Below are 16,303 nucleotides of genomic sequence, written 5' to 3'. Positions count from 1 at the left end.
TCTTCCCACCATCCCAAAGCTCAAGTTCTAGCCAAGACCAATAAAATTAGCACCCCTGGGGTGATAACCAGGCATCAGAATATTTTGAAGCTCCCCACATGATTCCAATGGGCAGACAAGTTTGAGAACCTTTGGATTATATCAAGAGTTGGATGAAATTATAAAATCATTTTTAGGTCAGGCACAATGGCTCATGTCTGTAATCCCAACATTTTAGGAGGCTGAGGTGAAAGGATTTACTTCAGTCTAAGAGTTCAAGACCAGCCTGGGCAACATAGTGAGACCCCATCTCTACAAAAAATGTAAAAATATTAGCTGGGCACAGTGGTGTGCACCTATAGTCCCAGCTAGTCAGGAGGCTGAGGAAGGAGAATTGCTTGAACCCAGGAGGTGGAGGTTGTGGTGAGCAGAGATCGCACCATTGCACTCCAGCCTGGGCAACAAGAGTGAAACTCTGTCTCAAAAAATAAAATAAATAAATAAATAAATAAATAAATAAATAAATAAATAAATAACAGAAAACAAATGTGGAACGGTAACTGTTTTTCCTAATGATTGCTCAAAGGGATGGTTTCCAGCGTTGGTTACCGTGTTCTTCAGTGGACTGGAGCATCTGGAGGTCTTCCGACAAATGAGACAACTTTTGCAAAAATATTGAAAGAGAAAGGCTATGCTACTGGACTCATAGGTATGTATGTTTTTAACAGTGGTAAGCACGTGATTTTTTTTGGTTTTGTTTTTTTGAGACAGAGTTTTGCTCTTGTTACCCAGGCTGAAGTGCAATGGCACGTTCCCGGCTCACCGCAACCTCCGCCTCCTGGGTTCAGGCAATTCTCCTGCCTCAGCCTCCCGAGTAGCTGGGATTACAGGCACGCGCCACGATGCCCAGCTAATTTTTTGTCTTTTTAGTAGAGACGGGGTTTCACCATGTTGACCGGGATGGTCTCGATCTCTTGACCTTGTGATCCACCCGCCTCAGCCTCCCAAGTGCTGGGATTACAGTCGTGAGCCACCGTGCCTGGCCAAGCACGTGACCTTTATCTGGAAAGGACATTCAGCTAAAAACTTTGGAAAGGAAAATGGATAAGGTGCTGTGGGATTTTCCGCTAGACAGAAAGCTGCATGTATCTAGGAACAATGTTACTTTCCAGGTGGGTTGCTGCACAATAGGTATTCCAGAAATAGCAGATCAGGCAAGGTGACTCACGCCTATAACCCCAGCACTTTAAAAGCCAAGGTGGACGGACTGCTTGAGCCCATGAGTTTGAAACCAGCCTGGGCAACATGGCAACGCCCCACTTCTACCAAAAACAATTATAATAAATTTTAAAATAAATAAAATGTGCTCCTGCCTATGGCATACATTCCAAGCTCCACTGCACAACACGTAACCACTTTGTTCTGTGGGATCCTCTCCCACACTTCACGTGGAATTTTTGTCTTAGACATTAATGTCTCAGACTGAACACCTTCAGCTCTGTTACGGTTGGTTTATGGATCAACTTGGCTAGTTTAGTGCTGGAATCTAAATGTTTTATCCCCTCCACACATTCCTATGTTGAAACTCTTACCCCCACAGGTGATAGTGTTAGGAGGTGAAGCCTTTGGGAGGTGATGAGGTTTCAAAAGTGGACCTTCAAATGTGGGACTAGTGCCCTTACCAAAAGAATCCCAGTCGGGCACGGTGGCTCACGCCTGTCATCCCAGCACTTTGGGAAACCTAGGTGGGTGAATTGCTTGAGGCCAGGAGTTTGAGATCAGCCTGGGCAGCATGGCGAAACCCTAACTCTACAAAAAAAAAGGAAAGAAAGAAAAGGAATATAAACTTAATGAAATATTTGACATTTCACACAATGTTCTGGTAGACCATGATAAAAAAAATAAGAAACAATATATTATTTTATCAAAAATGTGTGTCATGCTACCTAGTCTTCCCTTCGGTGTGTATGAAAATGTCTTTACAAGATTTAGTACCTCCCTGTCAGCTTCCGTCACTAACATGCTTATTTTTCTACAAGTTAACAAAGCATGTCATGTATTGGATGAAAAATAAAATGAATGACAATAGTTCCTCGAAGGGAGACCAGGTTCCCATTATGGTTACTGTGTTATAGTGATGATTTTTACCAGTAGTTCAATTTATTGATAACAAACAATATGAATAATAGATACAACGAATATAAAATTTCTAAAAGTTAAAAATCATAAAATGTTTTTTGTTTAATTTTTTACCAAAAAAAAAAAAATTCTGGGGAGATTCAGTCATCGGTGTCAAACGGAGGTGCATTTTTTCCAATACAATAGACTTTATTTTTGAGGCAGGGTCTCATTCTGTGACTCAGGCTGGAGAGCAATGGTACAGTCACGTCTCACTGCAGTCTTGATCTCCCAGGCTCAAGTGATCCTCCCACCTTAGTCGGCCAAGGAGCTGTTACTGCAGGCTTGCACCACCGTGCCCGGTTAATTTTTTCTATTTTTTTTTTTTTGGAGAAACAGGGTCTTCCCATGCTACCCAGGCTGGTCTCAAACTGTTGGGCTCAAGCAATCCTCCCACTTTAGCCTCCCAAAGTGCTGGGATTATAGTTGCAAGCCACCATGCCTGGCCAACTATAATTTTTCTAAGACAGAAGAATCTATCCTTATGGGTTATTCATTGGGAAATCATGAGGTTTTCCAGATGGCAGACAGAATTGGGATGGTAAGAAGACACACACATCTCTTTCTCAACAGTGTAGTAGTGACCGCATAGAAGCAAAGGCTATATTCCTTTGACTGACTTTGAAAGGAATGCATTGCGAAACCCACCATTCACTTCAGCCATGGCCAGTGTCACAGTGGCTTATCAAAGAGAATAATTCCAAAGTCAAGAAGTCTTCTGCCCATGCTGATGGTATCACATGGTGCTTTCTGGCCTTCATCATTGCCCTGCAAAACAAGATGCAATAGACTAAATAATGATCCCCAGAGATGTCAGCCCCTAACCTCTGAATCTAGCAAATATTAGCTTATATGCAAAAAAGACTCTTTGTAAATGTGATTAACAATCTTGAGGTGGGAAGATGATCCTGAATTATACAGCTGGGCCCACTGTGCAAGGACAAGACTTCGTTTAAGATGAAGGTAGAGGAAGATTGGGCCACAGAGAGGAGAAAGCAGTTGTAATTGGAGTGATGTGGCCACAAGCCAAGGGATGCCTGGAGCCCCCAGGAGCTGGGAGAGGCAGGAAGTATCCTCCCCTAGAGCCTCTGGAGAGAGTATGTATATGTCTGTGTTCTTCATATAGGACACAAATTCTATCAGATTAGACCCTGTATTAGTCTGATTGTGTCCTATATCCTCTTCATATAGGACACAAATTCTATCAGATTAGACCCTGTATTAGTCTGTTCTCAGGCTGCTAATAAAGACATACTTGAGACTGGGTAATCATAAAGAAAAGAGGTTTAATGGACTCACAGTTTCACATGGCTGGGGAGGCCTCATCATCATGGTAGAAGGCAAAGGAGGAGCAAAGTCATGTCTTACACGGTGGCAGGCAAGAGAGCATGTGCAGGGGAACGCCCATGTATAAAACCATCAGGTCTTGTGAGACTTATTCTCTACCACGAGAACAGCATGAGGGAAACCACCCCCATGATTCAATTATCTCCACCTGGCCCTGCCCTTCACACATGAGGATTATTACAATTCAAGGTAAGATGTGGGTGGGGACACAGCCACACCATATCAGGGCCCAAACTAATGACATCATTTTACCTTAATTATCTCTTTGAACCCCCTGTCTCCAAATACAGTCACATCCTGAGGTCCTGGGGCTTAGAGCTTCAACCCATGAATTAGAGGCAGGCCAGGATTCAGCTGACAATAAACTCACTGCAGATATAATCAAATAAAGATGCGGCCCCTGTGGTGGGCCTTCCTGCAAGGACTGCTGTCTTTATAAGACAGGAGATTAGATCACAGACACACATAAGAGGACAGTGTCACGGAAACATGGAGGCGGAGACCACAGTGATGCAGCCCCTAGTGCAGGGATGCCTGGAGCCCTCAGGAGCTGGGAGAGGCCGGAAGGAGCCTCCGCTAGAGCCTCCGATTTGAGTCTGGCCCAGAGACCCTTTGATCTCAGACTCCTGGTCTCTAGGACTGGGAGAGGATAAATTTCTGTTGTGTTAAGCAAACAGTTTTACAGTAATTTGTTCCACCTGTGACAGGTAACTCATATTTTGGCTAAAGCTGCCACATGGGGCCAGATTGTGTTGCAAATAACAGCTAATGCTGCCCGCACCTCTCCGTAATCTCCCGGCCCTCCAGTGTCTAACAGAGAATCGAGAATGTGATAAACAGTTGATATCTACATGTCCAGTTATGCTCCGATGCTTGTCACATCAATATCCTTTTTGCCTCTCAGGAAAATGGCATCTGGGTCTCAACTGTGAGTCAGCCGGCGATCATTGCCACCACCCCCTCCACCATGGCTTTGACTATTTCTATGGAATGCCTTTGTCCATGACGGGTGACTGTGCCCACTGGGAACTCTCGGAGAAGCGTGTCGACCTGGAACAAAAACTCAACTTCCTCTTCCAAGTCCTGGCCTTGGTCACGCTCACACTGGCAGCAGGAAAGTTCATGCACCTGATATCCATCTCCTGGATGCCAGTCATCTGGTCAGCCCTCTTGGCGGTCTTCCTCCTCACAACCTCCTATTTTGCGGGTGCTCTAATTGTGCATGCCGATTGCTTTCTGATGCGAAACCACACCATCACGGAGCAGCCCATGCGTTTCCAAAGAGTCACGCCCCTTATTCTGCAGGAGGTCAAGTCCTTTCTCAAAAGGTCAGCAGAAAAGGGTCAGCTTCCTCCAACCACTCGGCTTTGGGATGAAAACAAATCCTAAATAGTCTTCTTCAGTCAAGCTCGGTGGCTCATTCCTGTAATCCCAGCACTTTCAAACGCCAAGGTGGGAGGATTACTTGAGGTCAGCAGTTCAAGACCAGCCTGGCTAACGTGGTGAAACCCCGTCTCTACTCAAAATACAAAATTTAGCCCTATGTGATGAATGCCTGTAATCCCAGCTACTCGGGAGGCTGAGGTGGGAAAATCACTTGAACCCAGGAGGTGAAGGTTGCAGTGAGGTCAGCTCACATCACTGCACTCCAGCCTGGGTGACACAGGGAGACCCTGTATTAAAAAAAGAGAAAAAAAAAAGTCTTCTTTGACTGGGATAGCCATGACCAAAACCATTTTTCGGTAAGATTGGGTCATAGATGAGGGGCAGTGGAGCCCTCTGACTAGCCTTGTGGCAATTAATACACTGTTACGGCTGAGCTGGGCATAGTGGTGCACACCCGTTATCCCAGCTATTCCAGAGACTGAGGCAAGAGGATGATTTGAGGCCCAGAGGCTGCGGCTGTGTGTGAGGCTATGAAGGTAGCCTTGGCGGCAGAGCAAGGCCTTGTCTCAAAGAGAAATTGTTACAGGTCAGCTGGAATTTGCTGCTACTCTGGGGTTTTATTCCCTCAGAACACCACGGACACTATTTTTTTTTTTTTAATTTTTTATTGGATTTTAGGTTTTGGGGTACATGAGCAGAGCATGCAAGACAGTTGCGTAGGAACACACATGGCAGTGTGCTTTGCTTTGCTTCTCCCCTTCACCCACATTTGCCATTTCTCCCCAGGCTATCCCTCCCCACCTCCCCCTCCCACTGGCCCTCCCCTTTTCCCCCCAATAGACCCCAGTGTTTAGTACTCCCCTTTCTGTGTCCATGTGTTCTCATTTTTCATCACCCGCCTATGAGTGAGAATATGCGGTGTTTCATTTTCTGTTCTTGTGTCAGTTTGCTGAGGATGATGTTCTCCAGATTCATCCATGTCCCTACAAACGACACGAACTCATCATTTCTGATTGCTGCATAATATTCCATGGTTTATATGTGCCACATTTTTCCAATCCAGTCTATTATCAAAGGGCATTTGGGTTGATTCCAGGTCTTTGCTATTGTAAACAGTGCTGCAATGAACATTCATGTACATGTGTCCTTATAGTAGAACGATTTATAGTCTTTTGGATATATACCCAGTAATGGGATTGCTGGGTCAAATGGAATTTCTATTTCTAAGGCCCCCATCATCAGAAGTCAGACGTCCTATGGCAGAATTTAGCCTGCAGTAAATTCTATGGCAAGGAAGCTTCCTACGTCAGACCAGGAGAAATAGGACGGAAAAAGGTCTTAATGCTGCACGGGGTTATTTTCATGCTCCCCAAGCGTATTCTAGTAAAGATGGTGACACCATCAAAAGTCAAAAGTCACCTTGCCTGTTGACAATGAGGTTGTCATCATCTCCTACAATTCTGTTTTCTTGTGAGGCAGAATCTTGCTCTGTTGCCAGCCTGGAGTGCAGTGACACGATCTCGGCTCACTGCAACCTACACCTCCCAGCTTCAAGTGATTCTCCTGCCTCAGCCTCCCAAGTAGCTGGGATTATAGGCACGTACCACCACACCCAGCTAATTTTTTTATTTTTAGTAGAGATGGGTTTTACCATGTTGGCCAGGCTGGTCTTGATCTCCTGACCTCATGATCCGCCCACCTCAGCCTCCCAAAGTGCTGGGATTACAGGTGTGAGCCACTACACTTGGCCTCCTACAACATTCTTAGAGAGTTTTTTTTTGTTTGTTTGTTTGTTTTGACAGAATCTTGAGCTGTGGCCCAGGCTGGAGTGCAATGGTGTGATCTTGACTCGCTGCAACCTCAGCCTCCTGGGTGCAAGCAATTCTCCTGCCTCAGCCTCCCGAGTAGCTGAGATTATAGGCGTGCACCACCACATCCAGATAATTTTTGTATTTTTAGTAGAGACAGGTTTCTCCCTATTGGACAAGGCTTGTATTAAACTTGTGACCTCAAGTGATCCACCCACCTCGGCCTCCCAAAGTGCTGGGATTACAGGTGTGAGCTGCCATGCCTGGCCTCCTACAACATTCTTAGAGCGTTCTTTTATTTTTATTTTTTTGAGACCGAGTCTCAATCTGTTGCCCAGGCTGGAATGCAGTGGTGTGATCTCCGCTTCCTGCAAGCTCCACCTCCTAGGTTTAAGTGATTCTTGTGCCTCAGCCACCCAAGTAGCTGAGACTAAAGGCATATGTTTGTATTTTTGGTAGAGGCGAGTTTTCGCCACATTGGCCAGGATGGTCTCGAACTCCTGGCCTCAAGAGAGCCTCCCACCTTGGCCTCCCAAAGTGCTGGGATTACAGGCGTGAGCTACCACAGCCAGTCTCTTAGAGAGTTTTTCATGGAATTACCTAATGTATGACAGAAAGGGCACTGACAGCTTGCAAATTAAAGCAGGTAAGACTGTCGTGTTCTTTTTGTTTTTTAATATGACTGGATCTGGCTATGTTGCCCAGGCTGGTCTTGAACTCCCGGGCTCAAGCGATCCTCCTGCCTCAGCCTCCCAAAGTGCTAAGGTTACAGACATGAGACACCACGCCCAGCCTGATGTGTTCTGATTGAGGCTAACACCTTCACCATTGCTCTTATGCTTTCAGGATCAAGATTAGAGCATGAAGACGAGGTGGAAGGAGGAGGACAAAGCTTTCTAGGAGGACAATTTGAACAATATCAATTGTTTTTAAACAATATTGTCTAAAGTGTCTCCTTTTTAAGTATCTTTTTTCATAAATATTTTATGTCCTACTCCTCACTACGTGATAGCAGTTATAAAGAAAATTGAACAAAATAAAAGTCACGTCAGACAGTAACCTGCTGTTCTTTTAACTTTGCATTGTCTGAAGTACGTAGAGTTAGAACACTGTAATATTCAGGGAAAAAAGATGCATTAAATCAGTTTGGGTTTTTATTTATTTATTTACTATGAGGTAGGATTTCATTCCCTTTGTCCAGGCTGGAGTGCAGTGGCACAACCTCAGCTCACTGCAACCTCCTCCTCCAAGGGTCAAGCAATCCTCCCGTCCAGCCTCCCGAGTAGTCAGAAGTACAGGTGCACGTCACCACACCCTGCTAATTTTTGTATTTTTAGTAGAGATGGGGTCTTGCTATGTTTCCCGTGCTGGTCTCCAACTCCTGGGTTAAAGCAATGCTCCCGCCTCAGCCGCCCAAAATGCTGGAATTGCAGGTGGGAGCCACCACGCTGGGCCCAGTGTGGATTTTTAAAAAGATTTCAGAAGGGAAAAGTCACGATGTTAAAAGAGTGTTAAACAGGACAGGCGTTGCGGCACACGCCTATGATCTCAGCTGCTCAGGAGGCTGAGGCAGGAGAATTGCTTGAGCTGAGATCATGCCACTCCACCCCAGCCTGAGCAACAGAGCCAGAATCTATCTCAAAAAAAAAAAAAAAGAGTCTTAAACAGACCAGGTAGGCATCGTAGCTCATGCCTGTAATCCCAGCACTTTGGAAGGCTGAGATACGCAGGTCACTTGAGCTGAAAAATTTGAGACCACTCTAATCAACATAGTGAGATCCTGTCTCTACCAAAATAAATAAATAAATAAAAGCTGGGCCTGTTAGCACATGCCTGTAGCCCCAGCTACTTGGGTGGCTGAGGTGGGAGGATCACTTGAGCCTGGGAGATTGAGGCTGCAGTGAGCTGCGATTGTGTCACTGCACTCCAGCCTGGGTAACAGAGCATGACGCCATCTCTAAAAAAAGGAAAGACTATTAAGACAGGAGAATCCTCCTAAAAAAGGAATGTTAAACAGAAGAGTATTTTCCTGTTGAAGGGTTTTGAGCATTTCTTTTTAGTGAGCAGAGTTGAGAAGACATGAGCAAGGTTGTGACAAGTGAGATCCGTGTTTCAATATCTGTTGTATTTGTTTTCAGGAATAAGCTTGGGCCTTTCCTCCTCCTTGTTTCCTTTTTGCACGTCCATATCCCTCTTATCACTACGAAGAACTTCCTCGGGAAGAGTGCCCACGGGCTGTACGGGGACAACGTGGAGGAGATGGACTGGATGGTAGGTAAGTGCCCTTCCAGGAGAAAGGAGCTGCTCCCCATCCAGCAACAGAAGCAGGAAAGGAAACAGCGAAAAGGTTAAAGACAGAAGTTGCAGAATCACGATTGCAGTGAGACTGGGTTTTAAGAGTCTGAAATCTTACAGCACGAATCTTCAGTCCATTCGCAGAGGACGAATTCCATAATGTGCATGGGAGGCAATGCGATTTGGCCAAAGAGGTCCACATCTTAATCCCATGTGGCAGAAAGAATGAGAGCCCCAAAGCTGTCCACTCCCTATTCTTCATGTGGAAGACAGAATAATGGCTGCAAAGACGTCCACGTCCTAATCTTGATGTGATAGACAGAAAAATGGCCCCAAAGAGCCACTTTCTGATCCCCATGTGGGAGACAGAATAATGGCCCCAGAGATTTCCACGTCTTAATTCCCAAGTGGCATTCCCAGAATTTTGGCCCCAAAGATGTCCACATCCTAATGCCATGTGGTACACAAATGAAAGAAAGATCAGGTAAGATTTTTCTCAGCTGTAGAGTGCAGTGGCTCCACTGCACTGAAAGTAGGACTAAATTTCCTCCTGTCACCAACAGCCCCGTGACCTGCTGTTGCCCAGATCCTACTCTGACCTCTGCCCTTGTCCTCCCCACCTGCTGCATTCTGGCCACGTGGACGCCACACAGTATCTTTCACATTTGTCCCCTGCACAGGCTTGTAGACCTGCTGTTCCCTCCCCAGATGGTTCCTTAGGCTTCGCTGTCTTCTCTTCAGAGCCTGCCCTGAAGCGCCCTAAAGTGGCGCTGCCCCAATCATCTTCTCTCCCATTCTCCTGAGGTCCCTTTTCTGTTTTGCCTTTGTTTTCCTCCCCCTCCTCCTCTTTCACCTTTCTCCTCCTCCCCTCTTCTTCTTCTTCCTGTTCTTCTTCTCCTCCGCCTCCCCCTCCTCCTCCTCTTCCTCCTCCTCCTCTTCCTCCTCCTCCTCTTCCTCCTCCTCCTCTTCCTCCTCCTCCTCTTCCTCCTCCTCTTCCTCCTCCTCTTCCTCCTCCTCTTCCTCCTCCTCTTCTTCCTCTTCCTCCTCCTCCTCCTCTTCCTCCTCTTCCTCCTCTTCCTCCTCCTCCTCTTCTTCCTCCTCCTCTTCCTCCTCCTCCTCTTCTTCCTCTTCCTCCTCCTCTTCCTCCTCCTCTTCCTCCTCCTCTTCCTCCTCCTCTTCCTCCTCCTCCTCCTCCTCTTCCTCCTCCTCTTCCTCCTCCTCCTCTTCCTCCTCCTCTTCCTCCTCTTCCTCCTCCTCCTCTTCTTCCTCCTCTTCTTCCTCCTCCTCTTCCTCCTCCTCTTCCTCCTCCTCCTCCTCCTCCTCTTCTTCCTCCTCCTCTTCCTCCTCCTCCTCTTCCTCCTCTTCCTCCTCCTCCTCCTCCTCTTCTTCCTCCTCCTCTTCCTCCTCCTCCTCTTCCTCCTCTTCCTCCTCCTCTTCCTCCTCCTCCTCTTCCTCCTCCTCTTCCTCCTCCTCCTCCTCCTCTTCCTCCTCCTCTTCCTCCTCTTCCTCCTCCTCTTCCTCCTCCTCTTCCTCCTCCTCCTCTTCCTCCTCCTCTTCCTCCTCCTCCTCTTCTTCCTCTTCCTCCTCCTCTTCCTCCTCCTCCTCTTCCTCCTCTTCCTCCTCCTTGTCTTCCTCCTCCTCTTCCTCCTCCTCCTCTTCCTCCTCTTCCTCCTCCTCTTCCTCCTCCTCCTCTTCCTCCTCCTCTTCCTCCTCTTCCTCCTCCTCCTCTTCCTCCTACTCTTCCTCCTCCTCCTCCTCTTCCTCCTCCTCTTCCTCCTCCTCCTCCTCCTCTTCCTCCTCCTCCTCTTCTTCATCCTCCTTCTTTGTTTCCTAACACAGTAGCACCATTTTTTTCTCTTCATGACCATGTGTTAGGTAGCTTGATTTTCCATTTTCCCCCAGGAGAATATAAACTCTTGTGGGTCTGGATTGTCTTGTCTCATTCCCTCATTGTATTTCCTGTGTTTAGAACAGAATGGAAGGGGAATAATGCTTGAGTGAGTCGGGGCTGGGTGAGGATATGGGCACAGCACATCCCTGCCTCCCAGAAAAGAACTAAGGAACCCCTGGGTTTAGGTGGTGGTGGGCTGAGAATTCCAGGATGCTCAGAATAATTGCCATCAGAGATTTGGATGAAAGATGTATTTACATTTTTTTTTCTTTGCTCAACAAGCTAGGCATGGAAGGAGAAAAAGTTAATTGTGTGTGTGTGTGACAGGGTCTCCCTCTTACCCAGGCTGGAATCAGTGGTGCAACTGTGCCTCATTGCACCCTGCCTTCCCAGGCTCAAGCCATCCTCCCACCTCAGCCTCCCAAGTAGCTTGGACCACAGGTGCACACTACCACAGCTGGTTAATTTTTTTATTATTTGTAGAGACGAGGTCTCGCTATGTTGCTCAGGCTGGTCTCAAACTCATAGGCTCAATGAGCCTCCCGCCTCAGCCTCCCAAACTGCTGAGATTCCAGGCATGAGCTACTGTGCCCGGCCAACTGTGAGTGACATCAGTTACATGAGTTCCCTTGTGTGTGGCTGCAGGAAGCTCAGTGTCACCACTGGGAACTGGTCTGCATGTTCAGCCTATACATTCTTCTCTGTAACGTTCACATGCCTCACTTTTTTTTTGAGAACGAGAACGAGAGAGCCTCACTCTGTCACCCAGGCTAGAGTGCAATGGAACCATCTTGGCTCCTGGAAACCCACTTCCTGGGTTCAAGTGATTCTCCTGCCTCAGCCTCCCAACTAGCTGGGACTACAGGCATGTGCCACCACTCCCGGCTAATTTTTGTACTTTTAGTAGAGATGTAATTCCACCATGTTGGCCAGGCTGGTCTCCAACTCCTGACCTCAAATGATCCGCCTGCCTCGGCCTCCCAAAGTGCTGTGATTACAGGCGTGAGCCACCACGCCCACCTACATGCCACACTTTTAAGTTTTTGATATTTTGTCCTTGTAGGTTACCTGAAACTCTGACCAAAGGATGGGGTGTGTATAAAGTCATACGTCAATCTACAGCAAAGGACAGCAAAATTATACAACAGCTGGCTCCTGTTACACATTAAAACAGGATTCATTCTTGCGGATGGCCCCCAGATGCTAAAGCACATACTTCATAGCTGCATTTCTGATATTTTTCTATTTCAACGGCCTCAAAAACATCTGTTCTTTGCAGGACAGATCCTTGATGCTTTGGACACAGAAGGTTTGACCAACAGCACCCTCATTTATTTTGCATCAGATCACGGGGGATCCCTGGAGAATCAGTTTGCAAACAGCCAGTATGGCGGCTGGAATGGAATTTATAAAGGTAAGGCTGGGGCACTCCTGGATCCTGACCTTGCAGCTTTATCTCTTCCCTGCAATTCCCAGGAGGGTCAGTATTGTTGCTCATGGATATTGGTTTTTTCTGTCCAGGGTAAAAGTGATAATTCGTCATGCTCTAGGTTGAATTTTCCTTCCCGTACCAAACCAAGGCTTGGGCTGTTTATTCTGGTGGCCCAAAAATGAGATGCGGATGAACTGGGAGAGGAGGGACTTTATTTCTATAACCGGTTACAGGGAGAAGGCCTGGACATTATTGCCAGACCAACTCAAAATTACAAAGTTCTCCTGAGCTTCTCCACCTTCCAATCTGTGTGTGTACGTGTAAGTGTGCACACATCTAAAGACATTAGTCATTAACTTCTAATCTCTAACTAAGGTCTGAGTCCTGAAGACCTTCTCTGGAGCCTCAGTAAATTGACTTAATCTAAGTGGGTTCAGGTGGCCGGGCATCGTGGCTCACGCCTGTAATCCTAGCACTTGGGAGGCTGAGGCGGGCAGACCACTCAGGTGATCACTCAGGTCAGGAATTCGAGACCAACCTGGTCAACATGGTGAAACTCTGTCTCTACTAAAAATACAAAAATTAGCCAGGTGTGGTGGCACATAACAGTAGTCCCAGCTACCCGGGAGGCTGAGGCAGGAGAATCGCTTGAGCCTGGGAGGCAGAGGTTGCAGTGAGCCGAGATCACACTACTTCACTCCAGCCTAAGCAACAGAGAGACACTCCGTCTCAACAACAACAACAAAAATAGATAAATAAATAAATGGGTCCAGGTGCCAAGGCTGATTACCCTTACCATGTCTCTTGCTAAATCACGGAGGTTTGGGAAGGTTTTTCAGACCCCCAATAAAACTTGTTTAATCCTAAACGGGTCCTGTTGAGAATTCCTTCATTACCTTGTCATGCTTCAAGGCCCAGGAGAGGCCTGGGCACAACTCCTGGTGGGCTTTTGTCACATCCCAGCCTTTGTATAAGGGCGCTGGCTCTTTCAGCTTTTAATATTTAACTTCACCACCTGGTCAGGGCTGAAACAGTTGTTACGGAGGCCCGTGTTAGTGAGACGTGGCTGCCACGTTTTTGTGCACAATTAAGGAGTTTTTAGTAGATTATCAGAGTTGTGTAACCATCATCATGTTGATGAAAAGAGCCAAACTCTGTAAAACATTTGAAGAGATTTATTCTGAGCCAAGTATGAGTGACCATGGCCTGTGACACAGTCCTCAGGAGGTCCTGAGAACATGTGCCCAAGGCAGTCGTGGTGTAGCTTGGTTTATACATTTTGGGAAGGCATAAGACATGGATCAAATACATTTAAGGGACACATTCGTTGGGTCTAGAAAGGCGGGACAACTCAAAGCTGGGCGGCTTCCAGCTTATATGGAGATTTAAACATTTCCTGGGATCAATAGAAGGGAATGTCTGGGTTAAGATAAAGGATTTTGGAGGCCAGGAACGGTGGCCCATGCCTGTAATCCCAGCATTTTGGGAGGCCAAGGCAGATGGAATACTTGAGGTCAGGAGTTTGACACCAGCCTGGCCAACATGGTGAAACCCTGTCCCTACTAAAAATACAGAAATTAGCTGGATGTGGTGGTGTATGCCTGTAATCCCAGCTACTAGGGAGGCTGAGGCAGGAGAATTGCTTGAACCTGGGAGGTAAATGTTGCAGTGAGCTGAGATTGTGCCACTGCACTGCAGCCTGGGTGACAGAGTAGGACTCTGGCTCAAAAAAAAAAAAAAAAGAAAGGTAGACATCCAACTGGCCACATGATATTCACACCGGGATTCCATTTTTTAAATCACGCCATCATTTCATGTGCCACAAAGATTCTAAAACGTGCTGCCCAGTGTACATGACTTCGTGTCATCTTCCTGCCTTGAGAGGTTTAGTTTTCATTCACTGAAAGAGACTTTTTGGGCTAATGTTGGCAAATACACCTGTGACGGACGTTTGCTCTCTAGTAGACGTGCACATCAGTCTAGGACACATGTAAAAGTGGAAATATAAATGCCAAGCACATCCATTAATGCCTTCCCAAAATGTCTTCACATTGAGGGCCCGACGCCTCAGAAACCTTCTTTATCTCATTGCCATTGATGTATCCTGTACCCAATCTGGTTCTCTGTACCATGAAGAATGTCAGTACTGTAAACTGGGGGAGCTTTAAACAATAGGAATTTATCCTCTCCTGGTCCTGGAGACCAGGAGTTTGCGATCGAGCTGTGTCAGGGAAATGTTCGCTCCAGAAACTCTAGGGGAGGATCCTCCCAGTCTCTCCCAGCTCCTGGGGCTCCAGCATCCCTGGGCTTCTGGGTGCATCACTGCAGTCTCTGCCTCCACATGGCCTTCTCCTCTGTGTCTGTGTCTCCTCTTCTCTTAGAAGGATGCCTGCCATTGCATTTAGGGCCACCCTAATCCCAGATGATCTCAAAGTCCTTAACTTGATTATATCTGCAAACACCCTATTTCTAAATAAAGTCTCATTTATAGGCTCTGGGGGATATGACAGGAACATGTTTTTGGGTCACCATTCAACACATTGCAGTTGTATCCACTTTCTTCCTGAGGTTCCAGGGGAGGGTCCTTCCTGCCTCTCCCAGCTCCTGGGGCGCCAGGCATCCCTGGCTTGTGGCTGCATCACTCATCTCTGCCTCCGTCTCCATGTGGCCTCCTCCTCTGTGTCTCTACCTCCTCTTATAAGGGCAAGAGTCATTTGCAGTGAAGGACCCAACTTAATCCAATGCACACTAACCAACAACAAGGTTAATAACAAATACGAGATCAATCCTCTGCCAGGAGAACTACATGAGATTGAATGTTGTAATGTCACCAAAACAGAGAGACCGAGAGAGAGAGAGAGAGAGATTGAGAGAGAGAGAGAGAGAGAGAGAGAGAGAGAGAGAGAGAGAGAGAGAGACAGACAGACAGACAGACAGAAAGAAATTGAGAGACTCCGGGAGAGAGAAACGTCCAGACAGGTGAAATCACCCCGGCTGAGCATCTGTTTCTCGGTTTTAACCAGCTTCTTTTGTTTCTGTTCCAACACAGGGGGGAAGGGCATGGGAGGATGGGAAGGTGGAATCCGTGTGCCCGGGATCTTCCGCTGGCCCGGGGTGCTCCCGGCTGGCCGAGTGATCGGCGAGCCCACGAGCCTGATGGACGTGTTTCCTACCGTGGTGCAGCTTGCCGGCGGTGAGGTGCCCCAGGACAGGTACCTAACGATCCAAACAGCTTTCAACAGACACAGCAACACTTACGGCAAATGAAAACGTCACTTCGCCGTTGCAGTAAGGGGTCTATGAAATTGTTCCCGGACGAAACCGAGGGTCGGGCTGCTTTTTCTCATGGCCCAGTAAGGAGATGCAGATGAACTGGGAAATAAATGAGTTTATTTCTGTAAGCGGGTACAGGGAGAAGGTCTGGAAATGATCACTAGACCAACTCAAAATTACCAAGTTTTCCAGAGCTTAATGCCGTCTAACCTGTACATCCATGTGTAAGACTGTGTTCATCTAAAGACATAGTGATTTAACTTCCTTTAATCTGTAACTAAGGTCTGAGTCCTGAGGCCCTTCCTCTGGAGCCTCAGTAAATTCATTTAATCTAGTTGGGTCCAGGTGCTGGGGTGATTACCCTTATCTTGTTTCCTACTAAATCATGGAGGTTTGGGGAGTTTCTTTAGACCCCAAATAAAACTTGTTTTGTTTTGTTCTGTTTTGTTTTTTTTGAGACAGAGTTTCGCTCTTGTTACCCAGGCTGGAGTGCAATGGCGCTATCTCGGCTCACTGCAACTTCTGCCTCCTGGGTTCAGGCAATTCTCCTACCTCAGCCTCCTGAGTAGCTGGGACTACAGGCGTGAGCCACCATGCCCGGCCCATAAAACTTGTTTAATCCTAAACAGGTCCTGTTAAGAACTCCTTCATTATCTTGTCATGCTCAAGGCCTAGGAGAGGCCTGGGAAAAACTCGTGGTGTGCTTTCGTTACA

At 47.0% G+C, this 16,303-nt stretch overlaps 1 protein-coding gene across 15 annotated transcripts in view; it reads left to right on the top strand.

Annotated features, from left to right (window-relative positions):
• Positions 1-16,303, top strand: part of ARSL (arylsulfatase L) — a 37,369-nt gene that overhangs the window by 14,066 nt on the left and 7,000 nt on the right. For 13 of the 15 annotated variants that reach the window (XM_035289634.3, XM_035289632.3, XM_035289629.3 and 10 more), the window contains 5 exons: positions 566-688; positions 4,409-4,832; positions 8,837-8,973; positions 12,164-12,298; positions 15,366-15,528. In XM_035289634.3, coding sequence (XP_035145525.1) covers positions 568-688; positions 4,409-4,832; positions 8,837-8,973; positions 12,164-12,298; positions 15,366-15,528 — 980 coding nt within the window. In that variant the 5' untranslated portion in view covers positions 566-567. The remainder of the gene's footprint in view (positions 1-565; positions 689-4,408; positions 4,833-8,836; positions 8,974-12,163; positions 12,299-15,365; positions 15,529-16,303) is intronic. The other 2 variants (XM_078362434.1, XM_035289633.3) reach the window with 1 other exon arrangement.

The sequence above is a fragment of the Callithrix jacchus genome, chromosome X (assembly GCF_049354715.1).
Source record: "Callithrix jacchus isolate 240 chromosome X, calJac240_pri, whole genome shotgun sequence".
NCBI classification, from domain to species: domain Eukaryota; kingdom Metazoa; phylum Chordata; class Mammalia; order Primates; family Cebidae; genus Callithrix; species Callithrix jacchus.
The sequence above is the reverse complement of the archived record's forward strand: the minus strand, read 5'-3'. Positions and strand labels throughout refer to the sequence as shown.